Below are 17951 nucleotides of genomic sequence, written 5' to 3' on the forward strand. Positions count from 1 at the left end.
CTAAGGGAAATGGGTAGGAGCAATCAGACACCATGCTAGAGGGGTTGTCTTCTCCTTCTCTAAAAGCTTATTGGGTTTCATGAAAACACTCACACAGAAGGAGGCACAGCTAGGAAGTGGCCGGCCTAATGAAGAACAGGCATAATAATCCTAATTATCTTCTAGAGCCCAGTCAGACTCACCTCACACCCACCCCAAACCACCATCAACTGACACCCACCTCAAACCGTGCCCTCCCCAAAGGAAAATAAATCCACACTGAGACAGCTCTGAGAAGCAATAGTCCAGAGGACCTACTGGGAAGATGCACCTATCCCTGTGCCCCACTCCCTCTGCCGAGGCTCTTCAGCAGCCCCACATGATACCAGCCACCACCAGGATCCAAGTGTGGGTTATGGTCCAAGGTCCCCAACAGGATTTCAGCAGAGATGAGATGCAGCCAGCCCGGAACACATTTACACAGGAAAAAGGAACCGGTTGCTCTGTGGTTTAATTCACATTGGATGGTGCGGAGGGGGGAAGGGGGTGGGGGAAGATACCAAGATGCACCACAGAAGTGACGGCCCCATGTTATTCCCAGTCTTCCCATTCTTCATCTTCCATCTGCAGTAGGAGAGGGAGGGAGCGCAAGAAGAAAGGTGTTTTAAGGTAGGATGTTACAAAGAGACAAAGAGCAAGCACTGACCGAGGTCACACAATGATTGTGCACAGGATTACACCAAGAGCTACCAGCAAATTAAAGCATTTTAAGTTGATTGATCCTTTGCCTTGCAAAGAACCAACCAAGCAATCCAGTCTATGTGCTGCTGAAACATTATTAAAACCTGAGACCAGAAGCCATATATACAGTTGCAATCAAAATTATTCAACCCCTATTGCAAATCAGGTTTATTATCAAAATTTTACACTTTCAGCTGTTGGCAATGAGGAAATCAAACAAATACAATTGAAATAACTCAACCCAATGGATACTTCAAGCGGTTTCCCCAAATTCAGCTAAAATAGATGTGGCCTTGAAGATACAAGTGATTGGATCCCAGTCAGCCGTCTTGCCAGAGAGAACTAAAGCATTAAGATAGTCCTCCTCTTCCTCCCCCTCAGTGCCTGGCTGCTCCTCTTCTACAAAAGAGCAGGCGTGGCATTTTTCTGAAGCACAAGGACATGCCTGTGTCCAACACAAGTCATGTACATGTTGGTGTCACAAAGGTGTGAGCAACAAAATAAAGAAAAATAAGGTCCTCATTGTCTCTTCTGAAAGCCCTCTTAAGCCTGCAACCCTACAACCCTTTCCCGGGAGTAAGCCAGTGACCAAACAGCAGCCTTTTTTCAAAAGGCCTTTGTAGTATGTTCTGCCACCATCCCAAGAACCCCAGGGACAGTCTTCTGGACCTGCCTGCCTGCAAGGACTCACCTCCCCAGAGATGTCCACCTTGGAGAGGGCCAACTGCACCTCTTCTTCAGTCATGTCCAGGTCAAAGTCCTTTTCCCAATCCTCACTAATATCTGTGCTGGAGCCTGAAATGAAAAGAACAACAGAGGCATCCCGTGCTCAAGGCTTTTGATGTACCACAAATGCCACAGCAGCTAGTAAATCACTAAACAACAACCAATGCACTCAAGGCTGTGCGGCATCCACACCTTTGTAGCCAGACCACACCAACATGGAAATGGGTGCCGTTCCACAGCTGTCAAGGCTCAAGAGGGGCTTGCAAATGGGTAACTTTCCACATGCTAATGCACATTTACAGAGGGCTGAGGTTTGGCTCACTGAGCACTGTCCAGGCTACCCACCTTTCTTCCCATTGTTGGAAGGAGTGGATTTCCCACTGTCGGAGTTGAGTTCAAAGAGTCGCAGATCCATCGGCCCGTCCTCTCGCAGAGTCTCTGTCCTGCTCACTGGCTTGGCCTCCACTTGCTCCTTGGGTTGCTCTGGGGAAGGCTTTGCTTCTGGAGCAGCTGGGGAAGGATGTGCAGGCTCCACGGGCTTTGCGAGTGAGGTCTGCTCCTCTGCGGTAGCTTCCTGCAGCCTCTGAGAGATGTCCCCTGCCCCAGAGAGCTGGGCTCCAGTCTGTAAGGGCACAGCAGGTGAAGCAGCAGGTGCAGCAGCAGCAGCAGCAGTAGCAGCAGGGTTTGCAACCTGAGTCACCAAAGAAATGCTTTCGCTGCTTTCAGATGGAGTCACCTCTGCCGGGGCAGTGCTCAGCATAGCCCAGCTTTCCACCGATGCCTCTAGGGTCGGAGTGAGCACTGCTGCAGAGGTGGGGGAAGCTGGCTTCACCTCTTGGGGAGATTGCGAGCAGACGTTAGACTGGGAGGAGGATGACCCAAGGAATTCCTCTGCGGTAGAAGAGGTGAGAGAGTGAGGCAAAACGGGTGAGAAAATGTGTCACTGGTGACATTCATAAGCAGGGGGAAATGAGCAGTGGGAAACAAGCAGGGGGAAATTCTTGCTTTCCCCTCTGACTTGGTAAGGGAAAGACTGAACAGGAAGTTTTCCTAACAGCCTTCTGAATACTAATAATGCCAGGAGTTTCCCTCCAAAGAGAAGGTTTCTCTCCCCTGCCCTTCTCTTTTGTACTTCCTGGCGTGTTATTTCTTAGCAATGAGGGCACTACCATGCAATAAGCCATTTAATTTCCCCCTGCCAGGATGCCTGCAATTTTTTCTCCCAAACTTTAAAAATGTCCAAAAATTGTAACACTGCTAAGCAAAACAGCAACTAAGATTTTTTTGTGCAATAAGACAAGCAAAAACTTCATCTGGATTCATTAGTGAAACCTCAGGTGAGGGCCCCGTCTTTATATATATGCGTGGCTTATGTTACTCTGTACACAAATAGGGCTACATTAACCATCAAGGCAGACTAACCTGGGAATCCCCAAACAGAAACAGAGGAGGATGGGCAACTTGCCTAGAAAAACCCACGCTTGCACTGCAACCCAGAACAAAACTTTAGGGGGCTAGAGCATGTTTGCAGACTCCATCAGGAAAGGAGCAAATAGTGGCCCTAACCATGTTTAAATAGCCAAAACAAGCCCAGCTGCTAAGGAGGCAGCCAATATTGCAACTTTCGGCCCAATGAAAACACACCAACTCCAAATCTGTCTCCAGGAAGATTTCAAAATGCTGGTTCTCAACTATGTGGAGGCCTGAATGACCTGGGAACTGGTTACCTGAAGAACTGTCACCTGTCAAATAGATCTGCTCATGTCCTGAATTCATCAGCTGAGGCCTTGCTTCAATTAACTACACCTTCAGGGGTTAGACAGGTGGCTACCAAAGACAAGACCTTTTCTAGCATTGCACCAAAATGATGGAAGGCCCTTCCCCTTTACTATTCTTTTAGGCACCAAGTGAATTCTTCTCTATTGTCCCAATTTCTGGAGATAAAAAGCATGAGTGGTTTAGTCATTGTATTTGTTCTCAAGGCAGATGCTCTTCTGATGTTGATCTGAGTTTTATTTTGTATTTTATCCTTGCATGGTTTTAATTTGGCATGGAAGTTGCCCCAAAAGGTATTAGTGGAAAGATGCAGTAGGCATCATTTCAATAAATAAATTGTGCATAAAGTGCAGGAATCTATAAACAAAAGGGCCAGAAGACCCCTCCAGGCATCTTGCCCAGCTGGGAAGCAATTTCTGTTCACTAACCTTCTTCCTCTTCCCAGCCTGGCTCCTCTGAATGAACACTTTGTTCTGCCCGCTGCTTCAAAACCTCTCTCCGGACCTCCTCCTGGGACAGAAAGGAATTCAGATGGCTGTCAGAAGTTGTTCACCTGCTGACCAGGGAGAGGGCACAAGACTACCCCTGCAGGCAGAGTTCAAGAGCTCATACTCCTGGGTGAGAAAAGATTTCTGACAGCTGAACATGGGAAGGAAGGTGGCAAGCAAGGGGAAGAGAGGAAATACTTATAGAGCTAAATCAAAGGGAGATGCCCAAGAGTAGGACAGAAGCTTCTGGGGCCAGGCCTCAAGGCAAGCCCTCAATCCCCTGGAAGGTACTATGGGAAGTCCTCACTTGAGCATCAGAACAGATCAACAGGAACCCCATAGGCCTGAGCGTAAACCCTCATCTGCAGGTTTACCAGTTGGTGTTCATTGCTCATGATTCTGGCAGGCTGACAAGACTTGGGCTAACAAAGGCTTGACTTTAAAATGTCTTGGCACAAGCAAAGAGTTTCCTGCTAACAAACAATCCCTCACCATACAAAACAGCCACTCCTTCCACTTCTCCTTAGTTCAAGCTGCACTTTGCATCTAGACTTCCAAGTCATTTGAAATGTGACCACATATGCCGCCTTACCACTTGCATGCTTGATTCTTCCAACTGCTCCAGTCTCTTCATAAGGGCATGATTCCTGTAGTCTGAAGCAGCGGCACTCTCTTACCACTTCCCACCCCCCAAACTGAGTAGGCCAGAATCTCAAAGAATTCTACAAGCCTAGGACATTTCCAAGGGTTCTGCTGTTCCACAGTGCAACTGAATGCTAAGTGACACACTGTCTGATTCAGGAAAAAAGACAGGAAGGGCTTGGCAAGCAAGCTGCATTAAGGGATGAGGTAGAAGCCACTCTGTGTGCCCACAGGTGCACATGAGAAAGACCTATAAGCATCTTTCCCTGAACTTAGAGCCTCTCTCTGGAAATGTGACTTAGAAGAAAGAAACTGTTGCACCCTCCTTCAGACACCCTTGTGTTGCCCCTTACTGCATCCTGCAATCCTGCAATAGAGAAAAACTGACTCTGTCTCAGTCTCTCCCAGAGATAACCTCTACAAACTCACCTGCTCCAGCTGATGGACTTTGTAGAAGTAGCGTTGCCAGAATTCAGAATGGGACACAGCCACTGGCACCTGATGTCAATAGAAGGAAACAGAAGAATGAACAGGGATGCAGTGGATACAATTGTCTTAAACCAGAATCACATTATGGGAGTACACACAACCCCCTCATAGGTTCACCCAGGAGAGCAAGGCAGTTGTGGGGTTGCACTCCATAGCCCCATCAACACCAAGTGTGAGACAGGCCCTGCATGCATATACAGAGACTCCTCCACACTGGGGGGACTCTAATAAGACAGACTGCATGGCTGAATGTGTGTAGGGAATTATCCGTAGAGAGATTACGTCTGTAAGAGGTAAGAGAAGAAACCCCTAGATTTTAAGACACTGCTGCTCCCTAGAATCTTCTGTTAGGAACCAAATTTCCTGCATTCAAAAGCATTACACAGGAATTGCAATGGACATGTTCTGGAGCCCTGCCTCTTTCTTCAGAATAGAGAACAGCACCACCCCACAGATAAATGTGAGCAGCTAACTTCTAGAGCAACTGTTTGAAAACAAGACCCAGAAGATCAAGGGACTAAGCCACACTGCACCACCTTACCATCTTGGAGTAGAGAGAGCGGATGGAAGGGCTGTTCACCAGCAACTCCGAGATCTCCCCTTTCTTCTCCTCTAGGTTGAAGTGCAATAGCCAGGCCTCAAAGAGCTGAGAGGGTCCTGCAGAGGATGGAAGAAACACCACCATAGCACAGCGGAAGTGGTACAATCAGCTTCCATACCTGAGGACTGGAAAGTGACCAACGTAACACCAATTTTTGAAAAGGGATCCAAGGGGGATCCTGGAAAATTGCAGTCTGGTTAGCTTAACATCTTTCCCAGGAAGACTGGTGGAAAGTATTGTTAAAGAAATCTGGAAGGTGGCAACACGAGCATGGGCCTGTCATGGCTCCCTGTTTCTGGAATGCCCTCTCCAAGGAGGCTTGCCTGGCACCTTCATTACATTATCTTTAGGTGCCAGGTAAAAACATTTCTCTTCAACTAGGCATTTGGCTGATTATTATTCTATGACTTTTTAAATGTGTTTGTTGGTTGTATTATGTATTTTGCGTTTTCATTTTGTATCGTGTTATGAACTGCCCTGTGACCTTCAGAGGAAGGGCTGTACACAAACCTAATAAATAAATAACAAAATTATGCATGGTGCGCAGAAAGTGGACAGAGAAAGGTCTTTGTCCCTCTCTCATAACTCTAGAACTCAGGGACCTTCGATGAAGCTGAATGTTAGAAGATTCAGGACAAACAAAAGTACTTTTCCAAAAAGCATATATAAAATTCGCTCCCCCAAGAGGCAGTGATGGCTCTTGGATGGCTTTAAAAGAGGATCACACAAATTCATGGATAAAGCCCACAACAGCTACTAACCAAGATGGCCATGTTCTACCTCCACTGCTGGAGGCAGTATACTTCTGAATACCAGTTACTGGAAAACACTGGAGGGGAGAGTGCTGTTGCACTCAAGTCTGTCTTGCTTGTATGCTTCCTACAGCCATCTGTTCTGTCACTGTGAGAACAAGATGCCGCATCAGATGGGCAACTGGCCTGATCCAGCAGGCTCTTATGTTCTTAAATGGCCAAAGTTTGTTGGACAACAAACCAAAACCAGCACTACACCATGACAGACTGCAGTCGCTCAAGGAGGCAGTGGTGAAAATTGCGTTAACTTGTTTTTCCTGTAATGTATGCTGTGCTGTGTGTGATTATGACAACGGGATTCCTGCCACACTGCTGCTTGTGAGATAAAGCTACTTTGGCAGTGTAAACAAAGTGGCATGGACTTTAAGAGATAAAGCACAGTCGGCTTAACTGTGGAACTATAGCTGTGGATGAGAAGCCTTGATTTCAGTAAGTCTGCTATTTGAGAGAGGCTTATAGACAGAGATATATTACAGAGAGCTCAAATGGTGGGTGGAGGTTGGAAGATTAGACACATTGAAATTCTCAGGGTCTGGACATTGACACATCCACACCTTCCTGGCTTTAGTGGAATATGCTTTCTGAAAAAAAGTACCCAAGGGTGCCATGACAAAAAGTAAAAGGGGCAGCCCCACTTTGGCCCCATCCCCATAACATAAGCAGCGCCTCTGCACATGAAAAGTTCCTTTAACTATGTTCATTTGGCCTCAATGCTGTTGAGAGATCATGCAACCATGAATTTGTTCAATCCTTTTCTTTAAAGCCCTTTACAATATAGGTACCCCATGTTTAGCGACAATAAATCTCAAAAGTTAATTATGCCTTGTGTAAAACTGCTGATTCCTTTTACCTTTCCTGAACCTACCACCAAATCAAATTGGGTCATCCCAAATTATAGTATTATAGAAAGAAGAGGGGTGATTTTCCTAACCATTATCATGTCTTTGCTTTGTCATTCTTTTAAAAATAAAATTAATACCCCCCACAGGGAAATTACTCCTGTACAATGACATTGCATTACCAAGATAGTATTTGGCTGGGGTGTGTGTGTGTAAATGATACAAGAAAAACAAAGAAATGGTAGGCACGAAGGGGCCTCTTCAGCAGAATTCTCTTCCCAAAGAAACTTGCCTGGCACCTACATCAACATCATATTGGCACCAATTAAAGACTTGCCTCTTTCGCCAAATATATGATTATTTTCCCCCTCTCCTTTTCTTGCTGCTCTGGCCATTTTATTTTTATATACATATACATATATATGTATATACACACACACACATATATTACACACACAATCACACACACATATATATATGCATGCTTTTCTGCTATATCTCATCTTCAACACATACTAGGTTACAGTCATACATAAACTAATAGAAAAAAGATAGCATAGGTATAAAACATAAACATATGGTAGAAATAACGTATCTATATTCTTCCAAGATTATTTAAATCCTCTATATCTTAAATTATTAAGTATGATCACTTCAGTGCTTTGAATCTCCTATATACTTTTGGAATTTGTATTGTATCCTTTATTATTAATCATCTTGAGATTTTTTTGGCTAAGACAAGGAACAAATGAAACAACAAGAATACATAGATTCAACTAATTTCACAAAATGCCTCCCCACCCTCCACCTGTATGTAGGTTTAACACTCCAAGCTAGCATCCTCAAAGCAGGTTTGGCAGGCAGGCATCCACCAGGAGACTTCCCACACATTTGTTTACAGTTCCTGCCCTTTCTTAAGGCACTCAGCAGAGGTCAGGCTATGTCATGGATGTGAAACCTCTGGCCTGTGGGCCAATCTAGGGGGTTGGCCCTCCAGGGCTGGGGTGATAAGGATATGGGCTAGCTAGCCTAAAAAGCTTCTACACCCCTGCATTACACTGTTCTTAGACTCAAGTTTCCATGGTTTCTGCCCACACACCTATTTTCCAGGCAGGATCTCAGCCTGCCAGAACTGACTCTTCTGACCTTAAAAGACCAGCATGTGTATGCAGCAGCTAATGGCTGGAAAGTGGAGTGCAAAACTATCCTGGTTGCCTCTCCAGGCCAAGAAGGTGGCAGGGTAGCTTCACCCTTGCCAGTCTGGCACAGAAGACTGTGAGGATAGGGGGAGTGGCAGAGGGTGGGGGAAAGCAGCAGGAGAGGGGAGGGGAAGGTGCAACTTGGCTTTTCATGAGAAGCAGGTGCCTTGCAACCCTTCCTCATTATTTGCAAAAAGTCCCACTTGCCAGAGGTCACCCGTGGCTGAGCAGGAATTCTGAGAATAGCCTCCCATGATGAAGCATAACGCTTCCACTGCATCATGCACCAATCCCCAACCTGTCACCCTACCTCCTTCGGACCTTTCTACTGCAGCACCCAAGCCTAGAAGTTACTTTTTCTTTTAGTAAGGCCTGCATTTCAAAATCTGGGCCATCCCATCAGGTTTTGCTTTATGAAAGCAAACAGCATGTTGTGGACTTCAGTCACCCTCCAGGTAGATAGTTCACCCAAACACTTCCCTGACTGTGCGGTTTTTCAGTCCAAATCAGCCCCCAACTTACCATCAGGTTCATTGCAATAGGTGGCTGGGTCAGACTGAAGGCTGTACAGCCGAGCCTGGAAGAGGACAGACAGGGAGAAGCATATGAGCACAAGACATTAATGGCGGGGACAGAGGCCACCTTTTGGGGGTAGAGGCTAGAGGCACCTTGGCACTGTCGTATAACTCTGTTGTTCCAGAAGGGGTCGCCATCAGGGTTATGACGTCACAGTCAATGGTCATATCTGGTGAAGGTGCAAATGTGTCGGAGATAACACCCAGGAAGTTGGAGAGCCCTTTTCTCACTTTCTCTGTCGCACCCGAGGAACTTTCCGTCTTCACAAAAACAAAGAAATTCACAATGAAAACTAATCTAAGGCAGAGTGGGCAGTATCCCACAAAGCCTTGCATTGCTATGGGCTTGATACACCAAATCAACAAAGAGAATAATGAAAAAAGTTGCGGGGAGAGGGGAATGGCAAACACAAATGAAAACCTGCCAGCCCTTCCCAATGACATGCATTCCTGCCCCTGCCTCTCCCTCCATTTCTGTTTTTGATGCCCACTCACAGCCAGCTTCTCCTTGACCACACTGGCAGTGGCAGCAATGGTGCAGGCTGTGTCATGCTGGACCACTTGCGTGAACTCGGTCAGGTCACGTTTCATGAACTCCAAGGCCTCTGTGGACTGTAACAGAGTGAGAGGAGAATATACTTATTGTTGGGTACACTGTGGCTGAATTTCCAATGAGTGTGGTAGTTAGCCTGGGTTGGGGGTTAACAATCAAAGAACACCAAGTGTTTATCAATCTAAGAGTGTGGCCACCAGGAGGAGAAAACAGAATTCATACATCCAAAACAATAAGAACCTGACAGCTCTTGTTCCAATCACCTCACGTGGCTTCAGGAGCATGTTCACAACTGATCCCAAAACAAGCATTTTTTATTCCAATAACAGGTACATGAAACATGACTGTGAGATGTGAATGCTACTCCAATGAACCAAAGTATTACCCTGGAAGATCAGGCCAAGGTGGGTCCATCTAGTTCAGCCTTCCCCAACCTGGGGTCCTCCAGCTGCTTTTAACTACAACTCCCATCAGCCTCAAGATCCTACAGCCATGCTGTGTGGGACTGAGCTATAGTCCAAAACAGTTGGATAATACCAGGTTGGGGAAGGCAAGACTAGTTCAGTATTTCATTTCCAACAGCTAGAAGCAGGTGCCTGAGAAAGTCTCATAAGCAGGGGCACAAATATCATGGCCTTTCCCTGGGACCTAATACTAAGTAGTATAATAAGCAAAGAGGTTTTTATTACAAAGGGAGTCATCAGTCATTAATTCAGAAGTAGCCAACTTGATGTCCCCAGACCATGATGGACTCCCACCAGCCTCAGGCAGCATGGCCAAATATCAGTTTGAGCTGTGTCTTTTTGACATCCTCTCTCTCTCTAGTTTACCAGTGGATACAAAGCAGACCCACCTACCTTATCTTTGACTGTCTGAAGGCTTTGCTGTAGCCAGCTCCTCCACCAGCCTCCATCTTCCCTATTACAGGACAAACATATGAAGCTGAAATTGGGAATTTTACATAATAAACGCAAGACAAAGAATGCAGAACAGTCAGCTACTGCAGCAAATCCTACAACAGCAGCCTTTGTTTCTATGAAATGTTAACAGAATCTTTTTCCAACCCCAATTCAGGACCTTCCCTTTCAAGAGCCAATGCAGAAACACCTTAAAATCAGTACGGTACTACACTTGTGTCCTTGGCTTGACCTCCTCCTGCCACAAGCAGAATAATAATTTAAATTCTTAGGCACACGTTCCAAAGATTTCAAAACTTGTGCGACACTTTCAAGCACTACTGCAGACCAAGGCCCCCATTTTTCTCATGAATTGTTACACATTACCTCCTTCCTTCTCTCTCTTTTGCCCTTTCTCAACATTACCTCCCAAAATAACCAATTACAAAATAAAAAGCACTTTAACAACTTAGCAGGTAATTAAATACTTATTTAAGTTTCAGGGAGTATTATTGAACTCCTACAACATGATGTGAACGATGCAAAAAATGTAATACAAACTCAAGCCTCCTACAGTATTTACTAGAAATCTATGAAAAAGGGTATGAACAAAATAATCTCAGGCTTTTACAGCACACAGCCTCAAAGACATACAAGTGAATTAGAGGTTCCTGTGCCACCTGTTTAAATCATATAATTTAGTTTGGGGAGTAGTGAAAGAATGTGGATTTACTGGTTCCCTCCTCCCACACACAGCCTTTTTAGTTTGCCACAATTAATACATCATCATGGAACACACTATAACCACGAACATATTCTAGTGCTACTTTAGAGTTCTGTATATAAATGACTATACAAGTGATCTAAGAGCAGGGCTTGGCCAAGCAACCTTTGATTCAAAGCCTTCCTCAAACCATTAAACCCCCTGCATAGCAATCAACTGCACTTCAATCTCCATGCCCCCACTATCTGTCACACTAAGGTACTACCTTACAAGGCAGCTCAACAGATGCACATGGCAAGAAAGGTAAAGCGAGTCAGTGATGAATAATCTCATATATTAACAACAGACCTACAAAATGGGTCAGACTGCAACACAGTGGCTTACCCAAGGCTGCCAGAGAGTCTGAACCCAAGTCCCACACATCCAAACACATCATTTGAGGTGCTGTAACAAAGCAGATGTTTTTCAGGACCCTCTTTTCCAGTTGTCCCCAGTTATGCCCACTTTGACAATTCTGAGGCCTCACCGCACTATTAACCCCGAATTCCTAGATGTCTTCCTAATACAGCCAACGCTGCCCTACCCCCAAGCAATCCTAAACTGGCCCCCCCATACCATACAGTACAATCCTACCTTTCTCCTCCGCAACCTGTTCCCCTGAAAAACCCACACTTCATCTTCTGGCTTCGCGACCACCGCCAGGGCTGCCTCTACAAAACAAGAGTGCCCAGACTCAAGAGGGAGGGGGCGGGGCTAACAACACTAACTCAGGGCCAAGGAACGCTCTCTATGAATTACCAGCGGTACTCTTTCCTGCCTAATTAGTCCAGGGGTCCCGAGGCGGAGCTCTGGCACAACCTCCCGCCCCTCCTCCTCATTCGCCCCCAGGTCTCCCCCACGACAGTCGCAAAGGCACCACTCCCAGCGATACCAGTTACGCTCACCCTTCCGCCATCTTGGCCGTCTGACGTCACCAATATTTACTGACCTTTGACACCCGGCAGAAGCCCCGCCCTTTTGACGCAGCAACCGCCACTACTTCCGGGGGATCCCCCACTTTCTCTCAATCGGGCTATCACAACTTCAGTGTTACCATAGAAACACTTCCGGCTTCCACGATAGAGAGCTCTGGGTAGAGTGGCTTCCCTTGGGTTACACATCCAAGTAGAAAAGCCTTTTGGCGATGCCGTTGTTTTCGCATTATGCTCCTCACACGGGCGGCTGTCAAAAGGAACCCGGAAGTGAGGGCTGGAGTGGGGAGCGTCTTCTCTCACTCTCTTTTTAATCTGTATGTTTCTCCTTGGTTTGGTCGGCCTCTGTGGATACGGCAACTGCCGAGGGCCAAAAATGTTCGCGCGAAGCACGTTCAGCGTTTTCCTCCCTTCTCTCTGCAGCATCGAGGCGGAGCCGGGAGAAAGGTCCTCCCCTTTCCCCTCCCTGGAGTTTACGAAGGAAATTCCGTAGCCCCGTTGAAGTTAGCATTCTGCAATCACTCGCAGCTCTTACACATACCGGGATTTCACAATAACGCATTTAAAATATAATCTAATAGATACGTATGTATGTATGTATGTATGTATGTATGTATGTATGTATCATTTGCATTTTAAAACACTCATCCCTCCTCACCCGATCTCAACATGTTTGTTGGCATCCGTCTGTCCCGAGAGACCATGGAGCATTCCTCCAGGGATGAAGTCAAACCGCTGCGTAGGCAGCACCAAAGTGACTCTCCTGGAGCGCAAGCCTGGGCAGTGGGCATGGAAAGACTAGTGCAGTGGTTACCAACTGTTGGTCCGTGGACCCCAGAGGGTCCATGTAACCCACACAGGGGGTCCGTGGCACCATTCATACAACAAAAACTAACACAGAGATATCAAAAAAATAATAACGAAAAGTAGAAAGTCCAAAAGTACTCCCTAAAGTAGGCTTTTGAAAAACAGGGGGACCGCAGTACTTAGCTAATTGGGAACCACAGCTCTAGTGGTATCTGAGGCGTTGGTTGCGGGAGGGCCTGGGTGTTCCAACCCCCACAACATTCCTTATGGAGGGGCGGGCACCCACCGTTTTTTGTGCCAGGTGCGCGGAGGGAGCCCGCTGCGCCCAGCCCCGCCTGGCCCAGGAATGCTGTCCCAGCAACGCTGTATCACTGATATCAACAGGATAACTCCTGCAATCTTTACCACTAACTTCAGAAGAGCCCAACACACTTTAATAGACTATACGGTGAACCAAGGTTGTAGGGGAACTTTTCTATCCAAGAAACTTAGCAGAACAATTTTGTGCCTGTCATCTCAGAAGTAAATCCCACTGTGTTCAATGGGACTTACGGGTAAATGCGCATAGGGTTGTGACTGTGCTGACTGGGGCTGGTAGGCGCTGCGGTTCAAAACATCTGGAAGGCACCAGGGTGGCAAAGGCAGTGTAATGGGGTGACCTTTCCATTCTATCAAGCACACAAATAATCCTAGAATAATCTAGGACCAAATGCACCAGCACCTCAAGGCTCCTGCTTGTTCTCCCCACCATTTATATACAAATAAAACCAGAGGGCTTTTGTTAATGAAGGACACTCCTGTCATATGCTATATAAACAAAAAGAGCTGGTGCCCTTCATATGCTTTGAGCTTCAATCAGCCCCAGCCAGCACAGCTGTATTGTGCTAGTGCTATGGGAGCTGTTGGGAATTGTAGTTCAAAGCACCTGGAGGGCACCAGTTTTGGGAAGGCTGCCATAGTAGCTAAGAAACTCAAGTTTCCAGATAATTTGACCTGAACCCCTCTTGTCCAGCTATAATCATTAGCTTTATATTGCCATCTGTGCACATGACACTTTACAAAGAATAGACCCTTGGCCTGAAAACTACACAAGCGAGACAGCAGTGAAAGGGGAGGCAACTAGGCCTAAACTGTTCATCTCCTTTTCATCCTATCTTTCCTCCAAGGAGTGCTTGCCATCCCCAGGGAGACTTGCCTGGCACATTGGTTGTTATCTTACATACAACATAAACCCTATCTTATTCACTCAGGTCTTTGGTGGGTAATTTTAATTACTGGTTGTGGGTCACCACCACCATAATTTTAGAAATATTTTTAACTGCCACCCTAGGGAGTTCTTGCTTCTCTTATTAGTTGCACAACTAACTAAAGACTAATTTGTTTTGAGACAATTTTTAGTAGTGAGCAACAAATAATAATAATAATAATAATAATAATAATAATAATAATATACATAATGGCAAACTGTTCTTATTTGTAGGAGAAAGGCAGTACACAATTTGTTGAAAAGAAATAAATACATTTAAGCCATGAACATCTAGTCTTCCTTGTATCTTTAGTCTTTAGTGTGTGTTGAAATTTAGCCTATACCTATCTTAGCAAGGCCACTCTTGTGCTCCTATATAGCTTGTGCTATTTATAGAGTAGGATGGATATTCCTCTTTTTTCTCTTTCTTTCTCATCTATCTATTCCTCCACTCCCTTGCTCCACAGGGAATTTCCAGAGGAAATACGCTTGGCTGATAAAGCAGCCAGTGAATTCATGCCATCTGCTTTCAATCAGTGACTCTCTGAGAGTCGGCTTCACACAAGTTGGTGGGTCCAATTATTCTAGCATAAGGCTACCATATACCTATATTTCAGAAAGAATGCTTAATGCAGTACACACGCATATAGAATCATAGAATCATAGAATCATAGAATCATAGAGTTGGAAGAGACCACAAGGGCCATCGAGTCCAACCCCCTGCCAAGCAGGAAACACCATCAGAGCACTCCTGACATATGGTTGTCAAGCCTCTGCTTAAAGACCTCCAAAGAAGGAGACTCCACCACACTCCTTGGCAGCAAATTCCACTGTCGAACAGCTCTTACTGTCAGGAAGTTCTTCCTAATGTTTAGGTGGAATCTTCTTTCTTGTAGTTTGGATCCATTGCTCCGTGTCCGCTTCTCTGGAGCAGCAGAAAACAGCCTTTCTCCCTCCTCTATGTGACATCCTTTTATATATTTGAACATGGCTATCATATCACCCCTTAACCTCCTCTTCTCCAGGCTAAACATGCCCAGCTCCCTTAGCCGTTCCTCATAAGGCATCATTTCCAGGCCTTTGACCATTTTGGTTGCCCTCCTCTGGACACGTTCCAGTTTGTCAGTGTCCTTCTTGAACTGTGGTGCCCAGAACTGGACACAGTACTCCAGGTGAGGTCTGACCAGAGCAGAATACAGTGGCACTATTACTTCCCTTGATCTAGATGCTATACTCCTATTGATGAGGCCCAGAATTGCATTGGCTTTTTTAGCTGCCGCGTCACACTGTTGGCTCATGTCAAGTTTGTGGTCAACCAAGACTCCTAGATCCTTTTCACATGTACTGCTCTCAAGCCAGGTGTCACCCATCTTGTATTTGTGCCTCTCATTTTTTTTGCCCAAGTGCAATACTTTACATTTCTCCCTGTTAAAATTCATCTTGTTTGTTTGGCCCAGTTCTCTAATCTGTCAAGGTCGTTTTGAAGTGTGATCCTGTCCTCTGGGGTGTTAGCCACCCCTCCCAGTTTGGTGTCATCTGCAAATTTGATCAGGATGCCCTTGAGTCCATCATCCAAGTCGTTGATAAAGATGTTGAATAAGACCGGGCCCAAGACAGAACCCTGTGGCACCCCACTAGTCACTCTTCTCCAGGATGAAGAGGAACCATTGATGAGCACCCTTTGGGTTCGGTCAGTCAGCCAGTTACAAATCCACTGAGTGGTAGCATAGTCAAGACCGCATTTTACCAGCTTCTTTACAAGAATATCATGGGGCACCTTGTCAAATGCCTTGCTGAAATCAAGGTAGACTACATCCACTGCGTTCCCTTCATCTACCAGGCTTGTAATTCTGTCAAAAAACGAGATCAGGTTAGTCTGACATGACTTATTTTTCAGAAATCCATGCTGACTATTGGTGATCACAGCATTCCTTTCTAGGTGCTCACAGACTGTTTGCTTAATGATCTGCTCCAGAATCTTCCCTGGTATTGATGTCAGACTGACTGGGCGGTAATTATTTGGGTCCTCTCTTTTCCCCTTTTTGAAAATAGGGACAACATTTGCCCTCCTCCAGTCTGCCGGGACTTCGCCTGTTCTCCAGGAATTCTCAAAGATGACTGCCAGTGGTTCTGAAATCACATCTGCCAGTTCTTTTAATACTCTTGGATGCAGTTCATCTGGCCCTGGAGACTTGAATACATCTAGACTAGCCAAGTATTCTTGTACTATCTCCTTAGTTATTCTGGGCTGTGTTTCCTCTGCTGAATCATTTGCTCCAAATTCTTCAGGTCGGGCATTGTTTTCTTTATCGGAGAAGACTGAGGCAAATAAGGCATTGAGGAGTTCAGCCCTTTCTGTGTCCCCTGTTTGCATTTCACCATCTTCTCCTCTGAGTGACCCCACGGTTTCTTTGTTCTTCCTTTTGCTACGAACATACCCATAAAAGCCTTTTTTGTTGCTTTTAACCTCTCTAGCAAGCCTGAGTTCATTTTGTGCTTTAGCTTTTCTGACTTTGTGTCTACACGTGCTGGCTATTTGTTTGAATTCCTCTTTGGTGGTTTCCCCCCTTTTCCATTTTTTGTACACATCCTTTTTTAATATATATGTGCTAGCATTCTCCCTCCAAGCTGGGAGTAGATTTGGAGCTGTAGGGGGTATAGATTGTGGACTGGGGAAATGCTGAGTACCACCTAGTCTGCAAACTAGGGGTTGTGCCTATGATGCTGTTGCTTGTATCCTGAGAAAATTCCTTTTATCCAGAGTGTAGCCTTCTGTTATTTTACATCTCTATAGATCCCAATCACAAAACATAAATTTGTAGTAGCACATCTCTTTGTTTAAAGCACCCCTCTCCCTGGCCACAAATTCTCCCTTCCTCCTCTCCCTCCCTCCATTTGGAGTCTTTCTGGGGCAACTGCCAAGAAATGCAGCAAGCCCAGGTGGGATCCAAGGGGTAGAGGACACAGAGGGGCTTTTTGTCTGCCTTCTTCCAGCTGCTACCTTTGACAGTTGTTTTGCAGCTGCCCTCACTTAAATTATTTATTTACTTAACTACATTTGTAGAACCATATTTGTATAAGCTCAAAACATAAAATGTTCACATACAATAAAAATAACAAAATCAAACAACAAAATTCTGCCTACAAAATTCCAGCAGAAAGCATAAAACCAGATGTCTGAAAATCACACATGCACAAAACCAAAGCCACAGATTTTTTTATAAAAAACAAACAAACCCCTGAGGGAATTAAAAAAAAGTCTTCACCTGACACCAGAATGTAACCACAAATAAGCCCCCCTTTTCCCTTGTGTGCCATGTTTTTCTTTTCTAGATTATAAACCTGTAGGCTAGGGATTGCTTGTTTTGGTAGTATGTAAGCCTCTCTGGGAGCCTTTTTGGCTGAAAAGCAGGGTACAGATGCTCTAAATAAAGAATATATGATAGGGGTTTAGAGGAGTCAAAACATTTCACAAATGTACAGTGACAGGCTGATGGGAGTTGCAGCCCAAAACATCTGAAGAACACCAGGTGTCATGAACTGGCAGGACAATGAGGAGAGAGGACAACCCAACAAGATGTGTAGCCATGACTGGTACACACCGGGGCAAGCTGGGGGTGGAGAAGGAGAGGTTGGGGGCATAGAAAGTACTCAAGGCCAACAGAGGGTGGCTAGGGGATGGGGGTCAGTACACAGGAAGCAGAGGAGCAGGACTCATCCACAGAGCCAGAGGGGCCCCTGTGTCTATGAACACAGCAGGCTTGGAGGCATAAGAAGCAGCGGGGGGTAGCTGGCTATGTAGGGGCTTGTTAGCTCTGGAAGGAGGTGTGTGAGTCCTCAGCTGGAGTAAGCTCAGGAAAGGTAGGGTCACATGCTTTGTCAAACCC

The 17951-nt window shown here is 45.7% G+C and overlaps 1 protein-coding gene across 9 annotated transcripts; it reads right to left on the reverse strand.

Moving 5' to 3' along the window:
- Window positions 1-473: 473 nt before the first annotated feature.
- Window positions 474-12047, reverse strand: BSDC1 (BSD domain containing 1). 9 transcript variants are annotated; one of them, XM_028739154.2, is made up of 12 exons: window positions 11985-12010; window positions 11425-11484; window positions 10278-10338; window positions 9363-9479; window positions 8961-9128; window positions 8815-8869; window positions 5383-5498; window positions 4782-4850; window positions 3651-3732; window positions 1792-2337; window positions 1412-1515; window positions 474-603 (listed from the first exon to the last, which is right to left on the reverse strand). In XM_028739154.2, the coding sequence occupies exons 1-12, from the start codon at window positions 11993-11995 to the stop codon at window positions 571-573; spliced, it is 1422 nt and encodes a 473-aa protein (XP_028594987.1). In that variant the 5' UTR covers window positions 11996-12010; the 3' UTR covers window positions 474-570. The 9 variants fall into 9 exon arrangements, with proteins under 9 accessions (XP_028594987.1, XP_028594986.1, XP_028594992.1 ...); XM_028739153.2 differs by lacking the exon at window positions 11985-12010 and adding an exon at window positions 11674-11819; XM_028739159.2 differs by lacking the exon at window positions 11425-11484 and having other exon boundaries at window positions 11985-12047.
- Between the last annotated feature and the right edge of the window lie 5904 nt (window positions 12048-17951).

The sequence above is a fragment of the Podarcis muralis genome, chromosome 7 (genome assembly GCF_964188315.1).
Source record: "Podarcis muralis chromosome 7, rPodMur119.hap1.1, whole genome shotgun sequence".
NCBI classification, from domain to species: domain Eukaryota; kingdom Metazoa; phylum Chordata; class Lepidosauria; order Squamata; family Lacertidae; genus Podarcis; species Podarcis muralis.

Coding starts and splice junctions, on each gene's coding strand:
- BSDC1 (XM_028739153.2), bottom strand. CDS start 11,717: ATGAAGTGTGGGTTTTTCAGGGGAACAGGTTGCGGAGGAGAAAG. Junction 2,338..3,650: donor AGGCTGGGAAGAGGAAGAAG/GTTAGTGAACAG, acceptor CTTCTACCGCAG/AGGAATTCCTTGGGTCATCC. Junction 604..1,411: donor AGGTGGACATCTCTGGGGAG/GTGAGTCCTTGC, acceptor CTCCTACTGCAG/ATGGAAGATGAAGAATGGGA.